Source organism: Mugil cephalus, chromosome 12 (genome assembly GCF_022458985.1).
Source record: "Mugil cephalus isolate CIBA_MC_2020 chromosome 12, CIBA_Mcephalus_1.1, whole genome shotgun sequence".
Taxonomy (NCBI): Eukaryota; Metazoa; Chordata; class Actinopteri; order Mugiliformes; family Mugilidae; genus Mugil; species Mugil cephalus.
The window spans coordinates 18452463-18470556 of NC_061781.1; the positions used below are offsets into that span (position 1 = coordinate 18452463).

The 18094-nt window shown below is 41.8% G+C and overlaps 2 protein-coding genes across 4 annotated transcripts; both read right to left on the minus strand.

The window, feature by feature from the left end:
* Positions 1–241: 241 nt before the first annotated feature.
* Positions 242–3020, minus strand: txndc9 (thioredoxin domain containing 9). The gene is made up of 5 exons (XM_047601584.1): positions 2916–3020; positions 1734–1928; positions 1311–1429; positions 939–1193; positions 242–851 (listed from the first exon to the last, which is right to left on the minus strand). Exons 2-5 carry the CDS (start codon positions 1905–1907, stop codon positions 731–733), a joined length of 669 nt encoding a protein of 222 aa, XP_047457540.1. The 5' UTR covers positions 1908–1928; positions 2916–3020; the 3' UTR covers positions 242–730.
* Positions 3021–3537: 517 nt separating this feature from the next.
* rev1 (REV1 DNA directed polymerase) lies at positions 3538–15664 on the minus strand. Of its 3 annotated transcripts, XM_047601787.1 has the most exons (23): positions 15341–15664; positions 13866–13932; positions 12818–12950; positions 11714–11882; positions 11162–11611; positions 10776–11038; positions 10209–10535; positions 9917–10015; positions 9706–9822; positions 9473–9599; positions 9263–9391; positions 9018–9172; positions 8799–8918; positions 7900–8120; positions 7640–7812; positions 7302–7531; positions 7041–7228; positions 6680–6946; positions 6312–6411; positions 5762–5961; positions 5535–5685; positions 5324–5426; positions 3538–5241 (listed from the first exon to the last, which is right to left on the minus strand). In XM_047601787.1, the coding sequence occupies exons 2-23, from the start codon at positions 13929–13931 to the stop codon at positions 5130–5132; spliced, it is 3900 nt and encodes a 1299-aa protein (XP_047457743.1). In that variant the 5' UTR covers position 13932; positions 15341–15664; the 3' UTR covers positions 3538–5129. The 3 variants fall into 3 exon arrangements, with proteins under 3 accessions (XP_047457743.1, XP_047457741.1, XP_047457742.1); XM_047601785.1 differs by having other exon boundaries at positions 10209–11038; XM_047601786.1 differs by lacking the exon at positions 12818–12950 and having other exon boundaries at positions 10209–11038.
* Positions 15665–18094: the final 2430 nt, after the last annotated feature.

Consider the following 18094-nt stretch of genomic DNA (forward strand, 5'->3'; position numbering starts at 1 on the left):
AAATTGATAGGAGCATAATCAGTCCTCCAATTTAGCAACTATGGCTGAGGTTCCTTATGCATTTTCTTCAATTTTTCCACATTTTTTTTTATATGTGATGCAAGAAAAATAACAAAAGGGGCACACAAATAAATTTCAGGTGTTAATCATATGTGCAACATATTTTTTTTAAATACATTTTTGCAAATACCTTCAGTTGAGTAGTACAACAAATAACACAGAAGCACTTTTTTTTTTTTAAATTTCTTTTATGAAGTCAAACTCTCGCTACAACAAGATGTCAGGTACAAATGCATTGTGATGCAAAAAGATGATCTTGGCACCCGCATAGATGACTGACTGGTTTAAGATGAGACTCACAAGTAACAAATGTATGAAATGATAGTTTCTATCTAAATGAGTCTGTACTTAATGACAATGCTTTAAGGTTTCAATAATAAAAAAAAAAGAGACAAACTCAAGAAAGAGTAGAGCTATGCACACTGTGATGCAGTGCTGTCACTCAAACATGAAACACGGAAGACAATTAATTAAATAAGGCAGTAACACGCATGTTAATTGCTTTTTATCAAATAATTCCATAGATCGGGTAAATTAAACTATGGAAATGAACACAGTGAATGGTAAGTCACTGAGAGAAGAGGGGAGGGAAAATCAATGTGGGCTGTCTGCTAAGATCTTTTATGGAGGTAGCCCTGAGAGAGAAAACCAAGCAACTGTCAGACCATCTTCAGTCTTCTTCAGAATCTGAATCTGAGTCGTAACCTTTGCCTCTGATGGTTTTCTTCTCCACTTTAGTGAACTTTGAGCCTGATCTCTGAGACACTGTTGGGGGCTCCATCAAGTTCCCACTAGGAGAGAGGAGGAAAAAAAAAAAAAAACAGTTATTTTCAGCAGCACTTTCAAAAGCGAAGTAGTGAGTCTGCCGCACGTCTAACCTGTAGTTGATAACATCTGCGCAGCCGAGTCTCCACTCAAGCATCTCTGTGGGAAACTCATCGGTGTTGCCCAGATCAGTGAATCCAACCACATAGTCCTTTGTCTTTCCGTCTAAAAGCAAAGCCAGTGTAGGAATAACTTTGATGTGCAGCCTCTCTGTCAGGAACGGGGCCTTCTCTACATTCAGCTTGATGAATTTAGTCTCGACGTGCTTCTTTGCCAAGATAGCCAGGTGTTTGTCGAGGATCTTACACCTGCGTGTGGGGAACAGAAGACAGAACGACATGATCAGTTGCTCACTGATAAAATATCACAGCTACTAAGATGCACACAACCTTAGTTACAGTAGTATGGCTTTAGTTACGGCTTACCTGAAGGTCGAGGATCTGTAGAAGTGGCAGACAACATTTTTGGTGTCCTTCACTTCAGCAAAAAAGTCTTTCTCACTGGGGATTTCTCTATACTCCCCGTGGCCCTTTGACAGCCACTCCTTAAAAGCAAAAGTGCAAGTGAATAATAGAACAGAAAACATTCAAAGAGAAGAAACACACTGACAGCAAGTCATTAGTAAGGTGAATAATGACCTGAAGTCTGGAGCAAGAGTTAGTCCATAAACCACCTCATCTTCCCATTATGGTCTTCGTAAATAACTTGCTTGCTAAAACATTCTTGTGGCACATATCAATTACATCTTTGATTACCACGGAGCTAAGTGTCACAACAACGGGAAAACCTGTTTTTATCTGCTACAGAAATAAAACGGCATAAAACGAGATGCATAACATCCCGCGTACCTGCTTCTGCTTCTGGGCCTTTTTAAGTGCCTCTAATCGTTTCTCCTTCAGCCTCTCCAAATCATCCACGTCCATTTCACTGAGTTTGCTTATCTGCGCATCCACCTGCTCCTCCACCAGCTTGGCGGACTGCTCCAAAACCTTCGTAATGATATCCACTGACTGGTTGGCCATGGCTGCTCAGTGGGATGAACTCTATGAACAGTAAAGAACAGATTATGTAAGGTCAGACACAAAAGTCCGACACATATGAGATGCACAGTCACGGCTCCAATAACACTAATACAGTCTGATGCAGCAATGGTAAATCATTTTAGTTATATATATCAAATAACATAGGATCACAATAAAAACCTGTCCTCTGTCTCAATTGTGACAGTGGGGTATGGGAACTACACAGGACAGGCAGGACTTAGCTCGGGTGTTAAAAACTGCATGGACTGAGTTGGACTCAGAGGGCCAGCTGGATCACAAAAGATAGTTCTGTGCATTGTTTACTTAAGCTATTTTATTTTACGAAATAATACTTATATTTTATTTTTACTTGTGGTTTTAAGAGTGTTTCTTCTATGTGCAACTAAGCTACTGTGAACAAGTAATTTCCCTTGTGGATCATTAATGTCTGTCTAAATCTAGGTCAAATGACAAATGAATCTTGAATGATGAAGGAACGGCTGCTGTCTGTAGCAAACTGGGGTGTGTAACCAGCGCAAACCTGTTTTGTAAACTTGGTCAATTGTCTGAATAAGAGAATAAAGAGAGTCGTCTTTGTTGAACTACGTTACCTAATGTCAAACACGAAGCCATGGCAACAATTGGGCACGCCTTGTCAGCTAGCATTAGCCTAGCCGTATCTGCGTACAACCTACGTACTCACTCTCTTTTTGTTTATTAGTTCGACATTTCTCTTTCGAGTTGCCACTAATTAATACAAGCCGAGAAAACAGTGAGTTTTTCTTTGCCAGTAAACAAAGAAAAATCTAACGTTGCGCACCGCTAGAGTCCATGTTTGCTATGCCAGCCAGCCAGCTAACATTAGTCCCGCGATTTCCACAAACATTATCACACTCATTCACACGAACTAATATTTAACCGTTGTATAATAAACAACAAAAAAATTCCGTGTGTTGTTTTCAATAGGAAGAAACCAACGCACTAATTAAAGTGCGGTTAAATAGTTACCTGGTTTAACGATAGATGAGCTGCAACACAAGTGCGTGAGACGGTTGGACAGCATAGATATGGTTGGGGAGGATATTACGTCACGACGCACATTGGACGTGCGCGGTGACGTAATACGCGCCAAGTGTTGGAGTTCATAGTAATAATAATTATAATTGTTACTATTATATTATTATATTATAATAATAGTTATTATTATGAGCTCCGACACTAGGTTAGTGGGATCTATGCGTAAGACGGTTGAAGTGGATTTTACGTTTCGATGCTCGCTCGGCGTCACGCTAACCACTTCCGGCCAACTTTCAAAACAAAAGAAACGCGCTGATTCAACTTGTATAACTTATATTTGTAACCATTTACCTTTATATTGCGAATACTTGTTCAATATTTGATTTACATTTTACTTTTTATTCTGTTTGTATTGGATTCTGTCCAATATATACTAATGAATTATATTATACTAATAAAAATAAAACTGTTCAACTGATCCAGATTAAAAGGTGAGCCTATTGTAGGTTGACCATTATCTATTTGTAACTTATAAACAAGTTTGGATGCAAACTAAAGAGCGAACACATAAACTGAATAAAAACTGATAAAGAAAAAACAAAACGAAGATACATACATTAATACAGACTTTACAGTTTATTACCAAGATTTAGAAAACGTACAAACAAAGTTCACAGCTTCAGGTCTTCAGGCACAAGCCAGTTTAGAGAAGACAAGACTGGCCAATTGTAACTTCTGGCCATTAACTTCAGGAAAGATATGAATGGTGAAGAGAAGCAACGTCCTGAAAGTGAGCGGTGACTCACACATTCTGAATTACATTCATATCAACAAGTTTAAAAAGACGGATTGATTTGGTTTGCATATAGGGATACTCCTTGAAACAAAAGTCTCAACAACACGCATATGGTCTTCCACGGTGAGATCTGGTGAAATCATGTCAAAATCAAAATGTCCTTTACAGAAACACACTAACAATGTGGCCACAGGTCAGACAAATGTCTCCAGAGTGTGAAATATACAAGATAGGTCATAGAGTTAAAAATCAGATCACCCGTTCCTATGCAATTCCAGCATCATTTCAGACTTAAGAAACCAGTGAAAACACAGAATATTAGATTTACTCCAAATACAAATGCTTTATGAAAGGTTACATTATCTCTAAGGGACATCTCAGTTGTTTGTGGAAAAAAGAAGAAATGCATAGGCTACTTATTGATTGCCATGACCCGTTGTCAATGTCCTCCCGAATCAGAGTGCTACTGAGAATCAACAGTTAACCTCATGTGAAGTGCTTTGGCCAGCTTCAGATTTCCATGTTGGAACAATTAGAGAGAGAAGAGTTACAATTTAAAGACAGTTACTAAGAAATCACTACTGGTAAACAATACAAGAGGTAATTCCTCTGCATACATTTTTTGACAAGGATCTTTAAAAACATTATTTACACACCATAATAACAAGATTTGGCACTTTCTTTGAAAGAGACAAAAAAAAAAGATACTACCGTATGCAGCAGCTGCAGATACTTCACAGATAAGTGCTAGCGGCGAGGAGCACCAAATGAACAATAAAAAACAAACAAAAAAAAAAAGTGACATTTTTGTCCTACAGTTTCTGAGATCATTTTATGTGTGATATATGAGGTGTGCTACAAAACCAACAGACTGAAAAACTGCTAAAAGATGATTTGCATCGAAACATGATAAAAGTGTTCATCATTCTTTTTTTTAAAAATCTTATCCTTGGACTGATGACAAAAGTTGCTTTATCAGATGAAAAACACTCACCAAGAAAAAGAAAAACTTTAGAACAGAGATGTGCAAGAAACATGTAAGCAATACCTGTAAGGACCTTCAGGTGAAATGAGACACACGTATGGAGCTGAGTGTTATGAAGCTTAAATGAATTTGGAAAAAGCTGGTATGATTATCACAGTTGTGGGTGACGGGGAGTAGATTTTGAGAACTTCAGTTTGAAGTTCTTGACATTTGAAGAGTATTGTTAGCGTTGTACATTCTGAATACTGTCATGGCTCGTCCTTGTATTGTGTGCATGTAACCATTATTTGCGCCTCGCTCCCGGGAGGCACAAAACTGAAAATCACAATGTGATGTCATGATCTGATAACCACGTGAAGGTAGAAAGACAAAAAAAAAAAAAAAAGTGTAGCTGTAATGGCCAAGCTATAAAATCTGTACTTCTTCATGATACCTTCAGGGTGCTACCATACGCTTGCTGCACCACCACCTGCACGTTGTCTAAGATAAAGTCGAAAGCCATACTCCACACAGACTCCACCGACTGCTGCATGATCCTGCAGACAAAAGATCGACAGAGAAAATAAGGAATGAATGAAAAGAGATAACGATAACGATGCTAAACTGCACGGAGCTTACCTCTTCATATATTTTATAATCAGATCCAACTTTTCCAGGTCTTTATCTTCAATCAGATCAGTGCAGTATTTCACCACCTGCAGGATGTCCTCCTCCATGGGTTCTATAAAAAGTGGTAACCAATAAAAAAAGATGCATTATAGCAAAGCCACAAACAACAGCAATGACACAGGTAAATAACATTACGATACATCTGTTCTTCAACGTGTACCTGTTATGGTGGTGACCCACTCTCGCAGGAGAGTTTTAATGTCTGTCAGGTCACAGGCTCCGGCCAACGCCGGAGCAGGACGGGCAGTCAGATTAGTCACAGATACTTGGATGTCAGGTTTTGAGGTCGACGCTGATGCACCATTTTCGGTCTGGGGAGGGAAAACAGGTATGAGCTTGCATAAATAAACGGCCTGTCTTTACCATAAAAGCCACTGATGCACTTACCTTCAGTATGTTCTGACCCCGTGTTTTTACAGGGGATGGAATGGACTTGGCCGGGCTGTTTGTCGCTTGACGCCTCTTTAGTGGTGAAGCTCCCTTTTTAAGAGGACTGACGTTCTTCCTCTTGTAGCGCCGCTTCACTCGACCAATGCCAATTCCCATACCGGGCTGTTTTAGCTGCAGCAGTGGATTCCTCTGCTCCGCTGCAGGGAAACCAAGAGGTTTAAATGCACGCTGATAAAAGCAAAAGGCTTTTTGTTTCACCTGACCCCACCCCGGGGCAGCCACTGCCATCAGACTGTACAACAGCACACAACTCCAATCTCACTGATATGTAGTTTATTTTTATCATCACTTTATCTACAACTTCTGTCACTTTGTTCTTGTACAGTGGTTACTTTGTTATCTCCGTCCTATTTAATGTATTTCTTGCTGCCTGCTCTCTTTGTCCTATTTAATTTCTCTTCGGTCACTACTTTTCCTGACTTGTGCTGCTGTAGCATTTGAATTTCCCCCAGTGGGGATCAATAAAGTATCATCTTATCTTACTTACACATTATCCCTTGGGGTTGGACGTTTGTTACACGGCTGTAGGCAGACTTTAGTTCCTCCTGTAGCTCTTTGGGAAGGGCGGCAAATACGTCGGGATCCACCTGCAGTCAGACAACAGAGAAACTTAAATTCAAATTTTGTGTATTTTGGGAAAAATTTGTGAATGCATTTAAAATGACATGCTATCTGATGAAATGTGTTAGTAATGTTAGTTTTACAAAAAAATATGGAAAACAAGTATGTAATAAGTAGTTATGATAAGTAAAAACCGACAATAAGTTAGGGATTTTTCCTTGTTCTGTGAAATGCAATAACCACATAAACAGACGATAATAATTAAGAAAAGCAAATCAAAAGTTGCATCTCCACCTGCGAGAAGCTAGGTAGTTCCAGTACAATTCCCGGGCTGTCTGGCTGGTTCGGGATCTGCAGAACCAACGTTCCTGCAGGCGAAGTGTACCGTGCAGGTACAGGGGTAAGAGGAGGACGGGGAGGGGTGGCTGGACGGGAGTTAGGAGTGTAGCGGTGAGGATCAGGTGTGTGGCAGTTATTCGTTCTCCCGTCTCTCTTAATCCACGACTGCTCCACTTGTTCCCTCAGCTCTGCGGGCAGAGCCTCCAACACAGAGCGATCCACCTGAAAGATCATTCAGAAAGAGTTTTCTTAAAATCACGTCATTATAACATCTCTTGTTTCATCAATCCGACAAATCCTTTAAACCGGCCTTTACCTGTGAGGGGGAAGGGACCTCGATACTGAAGTTGAGACGTGTTCGGGAATGTTTTGGAGTTTGTCTGGACGCTGGGTGGTCTTTGCTTGTTCCTGGGACCGGCTCAGCAGGCGACAAAGGATGTGGAGAGGAGCTGGACGACGGGGCTGTTTTAGAGGAACTCTTTTCCCTGTGTGTGTCTGCAACATCTGCAACAAGGATCTGTGACTTAACTGATCTTATAGACAACAACAAAAACAAAATCAGTCTGACCAAACAAACCTCTGCTACTGGTTCTGGTGCTCTGTCCCTGGCCCACCAACATGTCTTTGATGGAGCGTATCCGAAGGCCCTTTGAGTCCTGAGCAGCTGACTGATTTCCCTCAAGAACCTGGACCTGGATGCCGACACCTCTCATGTCCTGCACCTGCAGCTTCATGGCGTGGAACAGCTTGATGACTGCAGCGGCAATCAGCTCACCGCTGTCAGTGGACTGAGCGAGCATCACAGTCCTGAGGGAAAGAGACAGGTAAAAAAAAAGTGCAAAGACAACGACGCGGATGAGCAACGCAGAGAGGACATTGTCAATCACTTGTAACCTGCGGGGATAACAGCCTCACCTGGCTAGATTATCACAGATGCCATGACCACCATATTTAGCCGGTTCCAGTGGAGCTCCAATCTTGCGAACCATGACCTTGAGGGTGACTCTGCGGCCTCGCAGTCCTGCATCTTGCAGACGTTTTTGCACCTCCATGGATAAGTTAGTCAGAAAAGACTCGGCCTCATCGACCTGGCGAGTAGCACAAGACGCTTAGAAAGGACAAAGATATGAAAACAGACGGCACAGGAGGAATGTGGTACATAAAGTATGTCTGACCCCGGTGAAGCGAATGTTGTAGTTCATTTCTGCCGAGACAGATTTCCTTTCCTTCTCGTAGCGGACGGGCCGGTCATCCAGACCTCTGCAGAAGCGGAATAGGGTTTGACCGGTGCGGGGTCCAAACTTCTTTTGCAGCTGAGAAAGAGACACTTGCTGGAGGTCCCCACAAGACCTCACACCCATAGCAGCTAGCTTCCTACCCATAACAGGCCCAACACCTAGAAAGAGAAATTACATAATTAGATTGAGTACTCACCACAAACAATGCTACAATACTGTAGATCAGTGATTCTGTTGTATTATCTGTCAAACACCAACACCTTGAGATCTTAATATGATCCTCTGCAGTTTTTATTTTAAAAGGAAAAAGCCATAAGTAAGAGTGCAATGTTTTAATTTTGTTTCTTTTGCTTAAATTGAAGTTTCATCTGGGTAGACTCAAGCAGAATTTACATCATCTTTATATCAGGTTTGAGTTTATTTGTGAGCCTATCAATTTAACAGGCTTCGTTTGATATTTGGATTTTGTCATATATGAGAATGCATTTCTCCATCGTTGGAGGGAACCATTGTTTATGAATCATTCATTCAGCCTCTTTCTTGTCATTTCTGATATCTGCGTGGTGCTGATGGACAGCTCCTTGAAAACTGTAACACCGAATGTGTGGCAACACGTTACAGATGCTGTGTTAGCGACTGTGGAGCTTCTGACATGTACTTTATGTTCAATCTTCAATAAAAAAAAAAAAAGTGCTATGAGAACACATTACATGGCCTCCGTCTTTATGGGGTCAGAGGTGGGTTGAGAAAATGTTTGAGACTTAGAAGTTGGAAAAGGTTGAGAACCACTGCTGCAGGTAGATGGCACTGGCCAGCAGATGGCGCCGTATATCTACCTGGTAAGCTGGTCACTGGCAGGTCCCTGATAAAATCATCCACTTCTTCAGACTTGAGGAAGTACTGCCCGTTTGGCTTGGCCTTGCGGGTTGCCAGTCGAGCCAAAAGGATGTTGGACCCTGAACAGATCAGTCAGTATGAATTTAAAAGACGTGGCGGCTGTCTTGAATTTTTATTTTTTATTTTTTTTTTACACTATGAGTCAAACTTGAACTCACCCATGCCCACTGAAGCACAGCACCCCGTTTTCTCCTTGATGTCGGCCCTGATTGCTCTGGCCAGATCGTCCGGGTTGACGCCCACCTCCGCTAGCAGAGCAGAACCGTCTATCAACACTTCATCACAGCTGAGAGCCTCGATGTCGTGGGTATAACTGCAAAGTGCAAACGTCAAAGAAGTTTGGTCAACTCGTAAATGAATGAAAAGGAGGTGGAGCGGCAGACTGCTTCAGTGTTCTTCTTACCCAGCCAGAATATCATACATGTTGAGCGCCACCTCTTTATAGGCCTCAAAATCATACGGGACGGCTTGCAGCGAGGGGCACAACTGTTTTGCTTTTCCGAAAAACATCCCGTTCCTCACGCCTGCCTGCCTGTGGAAAGAGAACATATATCTTCCATCACCTTCCTGTCGGTATTGAGATCAAGCCAGTAACGCTGCGTTTATCTCTTACCTAGCCTCGTAACTGCAGGAGGCGATCTCTGCCATTGATAGAGCGGCGGCGTCTTGATCCACTCCGTTGGCGTGGGACTCGGGGCTCTCTTGCGTCGGAGTTCTGTGTAGATCATCGTCTGTCCCCTCTGAGAGCAAGGTTACGTTTAAGTCACACATGTAAAAGACACACCGCACGCTGAGTCCAACTATCAGGACTCCCCATGTGCAAACAGTTGTGTGTTACAATCTCACCAGGTTCAGGATGAGTATATTTCCTCTGATAGTACTTCTGCTCCACTAGAGGGTTTGCCCCAGGTCTCACGGGCACTTTGCCCTGTCCACGGTTACTGGTCACTGCTACAGGCTTTCCTGCAAAAAAAAAGCCGTGAGGTAAAGCATGAGCTGGATTTTTAAAAATCGTACAATTTGTTAGTGTTAAATATGCAAACAAAAAGAGTCTTGCCTTTCAGGTCCGGTCGATGTCGGATCCCCACGGATACAAAGAAGCAGTCCATGTCCACGTGGAGAATGCAAGATTTAACGCCAATTGGTGCAGACGTGCCTGAACACAAACAAACGCATATCACCTCATCAATGGACACGAATACGAACATAGCATCTAACTGTGCTGCTGTTCTAACATCCAGTGTCTACACAGAGCACGTCTCACGCAATGAACACGCTCTTTGGAAGTTATTTTTGGAGAAGGTATGGTATGTAACAAAAAGAAAAAAAGGTGACTCATCCTTTCCTACCTCGACTCTCTGTAGATCCCTGCGCCGCCGACTTCCTCAGCCGGTCCCTCCCAGGAAAGCAGACGCCTCCCGCCACTTTCCGTTTGCTATGCAGTTCATTGACATATTCAGAAAAGCCCGTCCTCCACGTGGAGATCTGGTGCAAGCGCGAGTGGGAGTAGAACTCTGAAATCAAACCCCCCGTCTGCTCGAGGAGCTGCACCGAAGACCTGTTTGGCGTCGAGAGCGACTCGTTGGCGGGAGGATCGGGTTTGGCCGATAAATGAGTCGCGCTGATGGAGGCGGGGTCCGGTGACAAGGCTTTGTGGTGGCTCCCGTTCAGTCGAACTGGAGAATGTGAGACAGAGCAAGACGAAGGGGAAATATGAGTCTTTTCAGAAATGATATCAACCTGAGCTGGCGGCTGGAGCTGCTTTGGGAGCGGGTGGGTTTCGGTGGCTTTTACTGCCTCGTGGTGAGCGGGCGGTGGAGGTTTCGGCCTCTGCCCGCCGGTTCCAGAGGACTGCTCGGACTGCTTTGGAGGACTGTGGGGGAACTCGTACGGGTCAGGCTGGGTCTGGAACTTGCCTGGAGTACTCTGAGGTTTATTCGGCGGACTCTTGAATTTGCATTTGGACGGGTCCTTGTCAAAAGAGGGTTGATCAGTAACAGGCGACAGGTCCTCCGGCTTTAAGGCACCGTTAACAAGATGAGCGTGTCCGTTGGTCAACGGGGCTTCCCTCACCACCTTTGGGTTCCCTGCAAAACAAAGATCTTCTTTTCCACATTCTGGCATTTCATTCACTTTTGAATGGCTCATCGTATCCAGTGAGGTCTGCAACAATCCGTTTCTGTGACGACAATAGATATTTAATGTGTTAGTCGTGTAGATAAACTGATAAAACCCTAATTTAAAGGTAAATAAAGCAACACAAAAAAAAACAAAAAACAAACACAACTCGTTACATACTCACATTTGCAATTCCGCTTCCTGTGGGGAAGCAGACTGTGGAGACTTGTGTGGGTGCTTTGTGTGGCTGGGATTAGACAGTGGGTGGGTGTGTAAAGGGCTTCTGTGCCTGGGATCTGTAATGAGGTGACTGGATGCTAAATGACTTGGTTGGGGGTTAACAGAGTGAGCCGCGGAGCTGCGCCGGGCGGACTGGGGTTGAGGTCGACTGTGACTGGAGATAGAGGCGGAGTTGTTCTGGCAGCTGGCTGACGGCTGCTCATTGTTGAGGGGAGAGCGTTTAATTTTGCATTGTGGCGGATGAAGTCTTTGATGGACATTTGGCTGGAGCTGTCCGTGACTTGATTCTGCAATCTCTGAGGTTTGGCGAAGAGTCATGCCAGGGAAGATGGGTCCTCTGTGTGTAGCATACAGCTGGTACTGTATGTAAGGTAGGAGATGCCCGGCCTTGATACTGTTTCAAAAGAACGACAAATTAAACACAGATTATCAACCCTTGCATATTGCACAGCGGGATGTTAAATGTAAAAATTCCCCCTCCCGCACCAAAACACACCTGTCCGTGATCCACTCTGGCCTGATGACCTTTTCCCCTTTGAGCTCCTTAATTTTGCTATTAGGCAAGTTACTGGCGATGATGTGGGTGGTCTTGGAGCGCGAGTAGTAGACGTGGAACTGGCCGCCGTGCAGCATCATCAGTCTGCGTAGTTCGTCTGCGCTTGGATCTGTTTGAAAAGATAAAACAGACAAAACAGCCATGGAAAATTTAAGCTTGATAAACACACACCTGCAGAAAAAAAAAAGCCCAGTTCAGTAAACCCTTGGCAGCCTCCTGACAAATTGAAGGATGGCAATGAGGATGTGAGAATACGCCACGTTTTCTTTTCTCTGCGCCGATAAGATTTGAGCCTCTAAAAAAAGCAACAATTTTGTCATAGTCACTCCCCAGCGCTCATCCATCCAACCGTAGCTTGGCATCTTCCGTCTTTATGACTAGTCTGCTGTGCGTCTATGTCGGCTGGCGCACCTCGAATGACAGGGCTGCTGTATATTGCACCAAAGAGACGCTCTCTTGAGTTTATTTATTTATTCCCGCACATTTTAGAATGACATTCACACTGGAGAAATACAATGGAAAAGTGAACCCCTGTTTATGGATCTGCACACTGCACCACAAACACGGGAAATATACATCTGCACATGAGTAAAAAAAACAGGTGAGTAAATATACAAACATTATCCTGAAAGCATGTGAAAGAAATCTCCACACGCTGGTGCTGGGCGTGCGTTCTCTCTGCTCCAAACTGAGCATTTTAATGAGTTTTTCTTGTGAGCTTATTTGTGACAAACACTATTAGGATCTCACAATTAAAGGCATTATAAGCTCTTCAGGGGATTATAATACGTTTCTGAAGAGCTCAAATTTTGTTAAATATATGAAATTATATCGCGCCAACACTCGAGGAGATGCATACATATGCAAACACGCAGCTGAAAGGAACTGAACTGCAGAAAGCTTCGTTTTCTAAGGTACTCATGTGTGTGAGTTTACATCCCCATTCACCTCCTGATGCTGTGACAGGGGCTGACTGAAAGAATTAGGATGGAGGAAAGCAGACAGACCACACATATACAGTATGTTCAGTATGCACTGCACTACCTGTGTAGCCATTGACATAAATAGCCACGCCACTGAAGATGCTGGAGCACGTTCCTTGCTTCTGCTTTTCTCTGGGGGCGTCGAGTTTAAACTGCTCGTCCAGCTTCGAAACCTTGGCAGCCATGTAGCCGCCCTGCGCGCATGGAGAAGAGCGGCGGTCACACGAGGTAAACGACAGGTGGACACACAAAAAGAGATTTATATGACGGCCGAGAGTTTACACAATATCACAAGCACCTATAATGAATGTGTCTACACACGTACTTATAATGTAACTCTTCTGACACACTCATTATGCAGCGAATACGACTCGATCGAAGCCTTAAAATGACTTTGCTTCACAATTACATTATTGTCTACTTGCAAAGATGTCAAAAGTAAAAAGCAGCCTGCCAGAGGGTCCCCGTGGCCCGCGGGATGAATGCGCAAAGTGCAACAATTACACTGAAGACATTGACTGCAATTTTTACAATAAAAATAATGCATTTTCAATGAGAGTTGTGGACATGACACAACGTCGAGATCTAGAACTGTACAGAAATTGCAATTCTTTTTCTCGAGACATGTCTTTTTGTTCATTACATGCTTTCAATTAGTGCAGTTCATTAAATGCAAACACTTTCATCATGTTTTTATTTGCACTAAAATAAAGGGAAACCTTTGGAGATGTCATTATTTGTAGGTTACTACGCTATTGTGTTATCAAATTGGGCTGTATGTGGCACCCTGAAGTAAAACGAGTTGACACCCCTCATCTAGAGTGTCCTCCTATTAGCGTATGGGATGTTACATGATATGAGCAGCATCTAGCCATAGCTAAAAAGATAGTTTGCGATGTATCTCTAGTTCTCATCTTTTATAATGAGTGTGAAAGAGGAGGTCAAGGAGGCTGTTTTTCTTTCCATTTCCCAGTAGTCCTGTAAGGCACACTAGGCATTAACTGCATGCATTTGGAGCTACTGCATCATAATGTGCTCTTGGAGCTGAGAGGTTATGTGCTCTATGGATCCTCCACGGTCGGGCATAATGAGATGAGCGCTGTACTCACCTTTTCGGCCCAACCATTGTCTTCACTGGCACTGGCTCTCTTCTTCGCCCACCCATCTCGACTCATACTGAAAGCACAGGGGGGAGCTATTCCTCAGTGCTGACCATTGACTGCATACATTACTGACACATAACAAGTCCAGATACCAGACCACAGCCGTCCAGCTGTTTTCTGAAATATAAGACATTGCTCACTTATCCCACGTGTGGGAAATTTCCTTGTCACAGTAGCACAGAATTAGTAGACAAGAATATATATATACAAAAAGACAATAACAAATTTGAAAGAATATACAAAAATAGAGAGACATTCTGTAAATACAATGTGGTAAATATAATAAAATGACTAAAATCATAAAATTGTCTATACTTCCTCCCACTTGTTTTCGAGTATGTCAAATATTTTATGTTTATTTTTATTTTGTGTTATTTATGTTCGTTGTGTCCATTCCTGTATGATTATTTGGTTTGTTTTTTACATGTTTGTAATAAACTAAACTACAAAATGTAGAAAGTGAGGTAGTAGTTTATGCAAAATTTAAAAAAAAAAACGCAAAATGTATTTATGCAAAAATAATATATATTCACATAAAATGCACACACATAGCTCCATTATTAATCTCACATAGGGGAATTTTTTTGTCACACTAGCGCAGAATTAGACATGATTATATACAAAAAAGGCAGACAAATTTGAAAGAATATACAAAATATACAAAAAATAACAACAAATATATAGATGGAGACATTCCGTACATACAGTGTGGAATTCGGGTACATAAAATATTTTATGTTTATATTTATTTTTTATTTAGAGACTAATCTATAAAATGTAGACAGTGAGCTAGATATCTGTGTGCAAAAAAAGGCGGATTTATTGGTGCAAAAAAAAAAGCAAAAAAAAAAAAAGGCTATGAGCAGTGACGGTTATTTAAATTATTGGACAGTCAATTCCTGGTTGGGTTTCTGTTGTTTACAGAACTTTCTGTTGAGTGCAAAAGCTAATTACACAATCCCTTATCGTCATTAGACATTTATAATTGTTATTTTATGAATTTATATTATCGCATTAAATGTATTTTGTTGCTACTGGCTGCACGTCTTGTTGTCGTGGGGGGGGGGGAGCTTTGCGTCCAAGGACGTGCTCGGGCAGACTCTCCAGGTAACACAGCCCCCATGTGGCACTTTGTCAGTTCTCTCATGTTGCAGCTCGGTCAACATTAACACAGCCACTAAAAAGCGGGTTAAACGTGCACGTCGACCTCAGTTAAAATGCCAAATGCGGAGCAGTCAAAGTGTTGTTTTTTTTTCTTCTTCTAAGCATTTGCTAACAAAGCTGGCAAACGTGAGCTAACCAAACAAAGAACATGGGTTTACGACTATGTAACTTCAGCACGGTCACCATGGCTGTAAACAAACACGGCTCTTCAGAGAGCCGCGGGCAACAGAAGTCACTTGTTTTATTTTTATTTTTACCTTTTATCCTGTCAGAGGAGGTTGTTAGCCACAGACTTCTTTCTCTCTGCAGATACCGCTCAGCAGAAACGTTGTGTGCGCACTGATCAGGTTAAACGAGGTGAGACCAAAGCAAAGCGAAATGAAAATGCTCCCAGACACTCAGCTCGACTCCTCGCCCGTGACTTTGTTTTCCAGACAAACTCCCTGCTGCGGACCGAGATCCCTTTATCTTGTCACGCCGCCACGCCATGTCCCTCGAACATTTTCGCTCACCCTCCCAGTCCTTCGGCTCTCCATTGCTGCTACCGCCTGGTCGCTGCTTCGCTTTCTCTTCTTTCTCGGAGAGTGAGAAAGTGCGCGAGGCAAAACACGGGAGTTCCGGCAGAGACACTTTCAAAATAAAACGGGTCATGCGCAGATGGGGCGTGGGAGCATGTTGGGACAACAAATTAAATAAATTAAATCAAAATAAATTATTCCACTGCATTGTGTGACTGTGTAACTTTTTGGGGTTTTGGACTGCACCACACCGCTTCCTTCTCACTATTAAAGAGGAAGATTAATGTCTGAGGCCTAGAACTATACAGAAACTGCAGTTATTTGTCTTAACAAATGTGTTGTTCATTACATGTTTTCTAATAATGAAGTTGAGACCCGATGTCCTCATATGGGGACATTACGTTTTAGGTTTGTGGCAGCTTATTCTGCTTCATTTAGACCTGTTGTCCTCATGAGGAGACACTTTTGTTTACCGTGTATTGGTACCGAAGGGTAAGTAAACTTTTTTAAGCTTGTTAACTTTTCCCTTTTTGATATGACATGCAAATTTAACAAATCAACAAGTACACATTTGAGGACATTGGGATTTCATCATTTCCAATTCTGCTTTTGCATTATAATAAACTGTTTTATGTTTTGGTACACATTGGTGAAATTTGCTTAAATTATAATATACAGTGAAATAATCCCTGTGTCCACCTAACTGATTTCCAAAAAACTTCCAATCCAAAGATTTTTTTTTATTATTATTACTTTGAATCTCAAATACCTAAAGATCTTGATGTTATCTTTAAAAAATTAAGATGCTTTTCATACAAATTCTTGGGTCTGAAGAGGTTAAATATAAAAACTTTGATAATGTAATTATTTGCACCAAAACAATGCAAAACCTTTAGAGTTGTCATTATTTATAGGTTAATAAAGTATTGTGTTACTGGTCCAGCTCCAGATCAAATCAGGCTTTATGTGGCACCCTAAACTAAAATGAGTTTGGGCAGCACCATCAACTGAGTTTCCTGCTATTATGTAAGGATCTAAATGATCATCACACCTAGCCCATAGCTACTGAGATAGCTTACGATATACCTCTTGTTCTCAGCTGTTATAATGGGTGTGAAAGAGGAGGTCAGGGAGACTGTTTTTCTTTCAGTTTCTCAGTAGTCCTGTAATGCACACTAGGCATTAACTGTATGCATTTCAAGTTATGGCATCATGATGTCTTCGTGCTGAGAGGTTATGTGCTCTATGGATCCTCTATGGTTGGTGATAATGAGACTCACCCTTTCGGTCTAACCATTAGACAAGAAAAAAAAAATCAAACGGTGCACAGTTTGGTCTGCACCACACCACTTCTTTCTTCCTAATAAAGGGGAAGATTAATGATGGAAAGATACAGAGGTTAAACTGTCACAAGATATTCTCTCTTATCCTTTTCAACAAAAAGGTCCCACAGATAATTGTATTATGAACAGTTGCTTTCTATCAAAGCTGTCTCTCCTTATCTGTGTCCAGGGCAGGATGTACTGTGTAAGAGTGTATGCAACCTCACTGTTGTCAGTTGGTTCTGTACATACTGTAGTGCATGTATCAAGTCTTTGCTGCAAGTAAACCTCTAAAACGAGACTCCAGTGACTCTTTCATTCTTGATAAAATAATTTTCGTAACAACAATCCTGGCCGGATCCCAACAGCCTTTCCTCCGTCCAGGTTTTGGGGACTGACAGTGTGCACGTGGTAACATGCTAGAGTCTAGGACTCCTACAGAACGACCTCCAGCTGAAGGCCGATATCCACTGGGAGGAGGAAGGGTGACGGGATCCTAAAGAGACACGCCGGACTCGCTGGAGTCTCGGCAGGTAGGACAATTTCTATGAAACATTAGTTCTCTTTTTGTTACTTCATCCCAGACTCTGTGATCAACGCAAGCACAAAGAACCAAAGAAAGAGTTTAGTTTTTATTGTATTCTAAATGCATTTTAGGCAAAATACATTACGTATTAAAGGGAAGTATGTTCAAGAAAATGCTCTAAAATACATCCAGTTAATAGTATATTAGAAGTAGTGGTAGTAGTTTAGTAGTGAATGTGGATTTAACCCTCAAGTGTACTCAGAAAAGTCCTCTTCTTAACTGCATTGCAGTTTATGTGTTAAATACTGTCCACAGAATAATAGATTTAAGACACTTTATGAGATTAAAAAAAACATATTAAACTATATCCTGTATTATATTTTATTATAAAATTATTAAATTAACAATTATTATTATATATTTTTTTATATTTACTTTTGCATCCTCCTCAGCAGCTCATGCATCCTCAGAAAATTAAATATGGCAAAAAATAAAAAATAAAAAAAAAATAAAAAATGTATTTTATTTTGAAAAAGTATATACTCGCAGCCTCAGGCTCGTGTGTAGCTTTCCGCAGAAAGCTTGATCCACGTCCTTCCCGGCTTCTTGTTTTTAGCTTCAAATCATATAGTAAGAGAGTGCCAC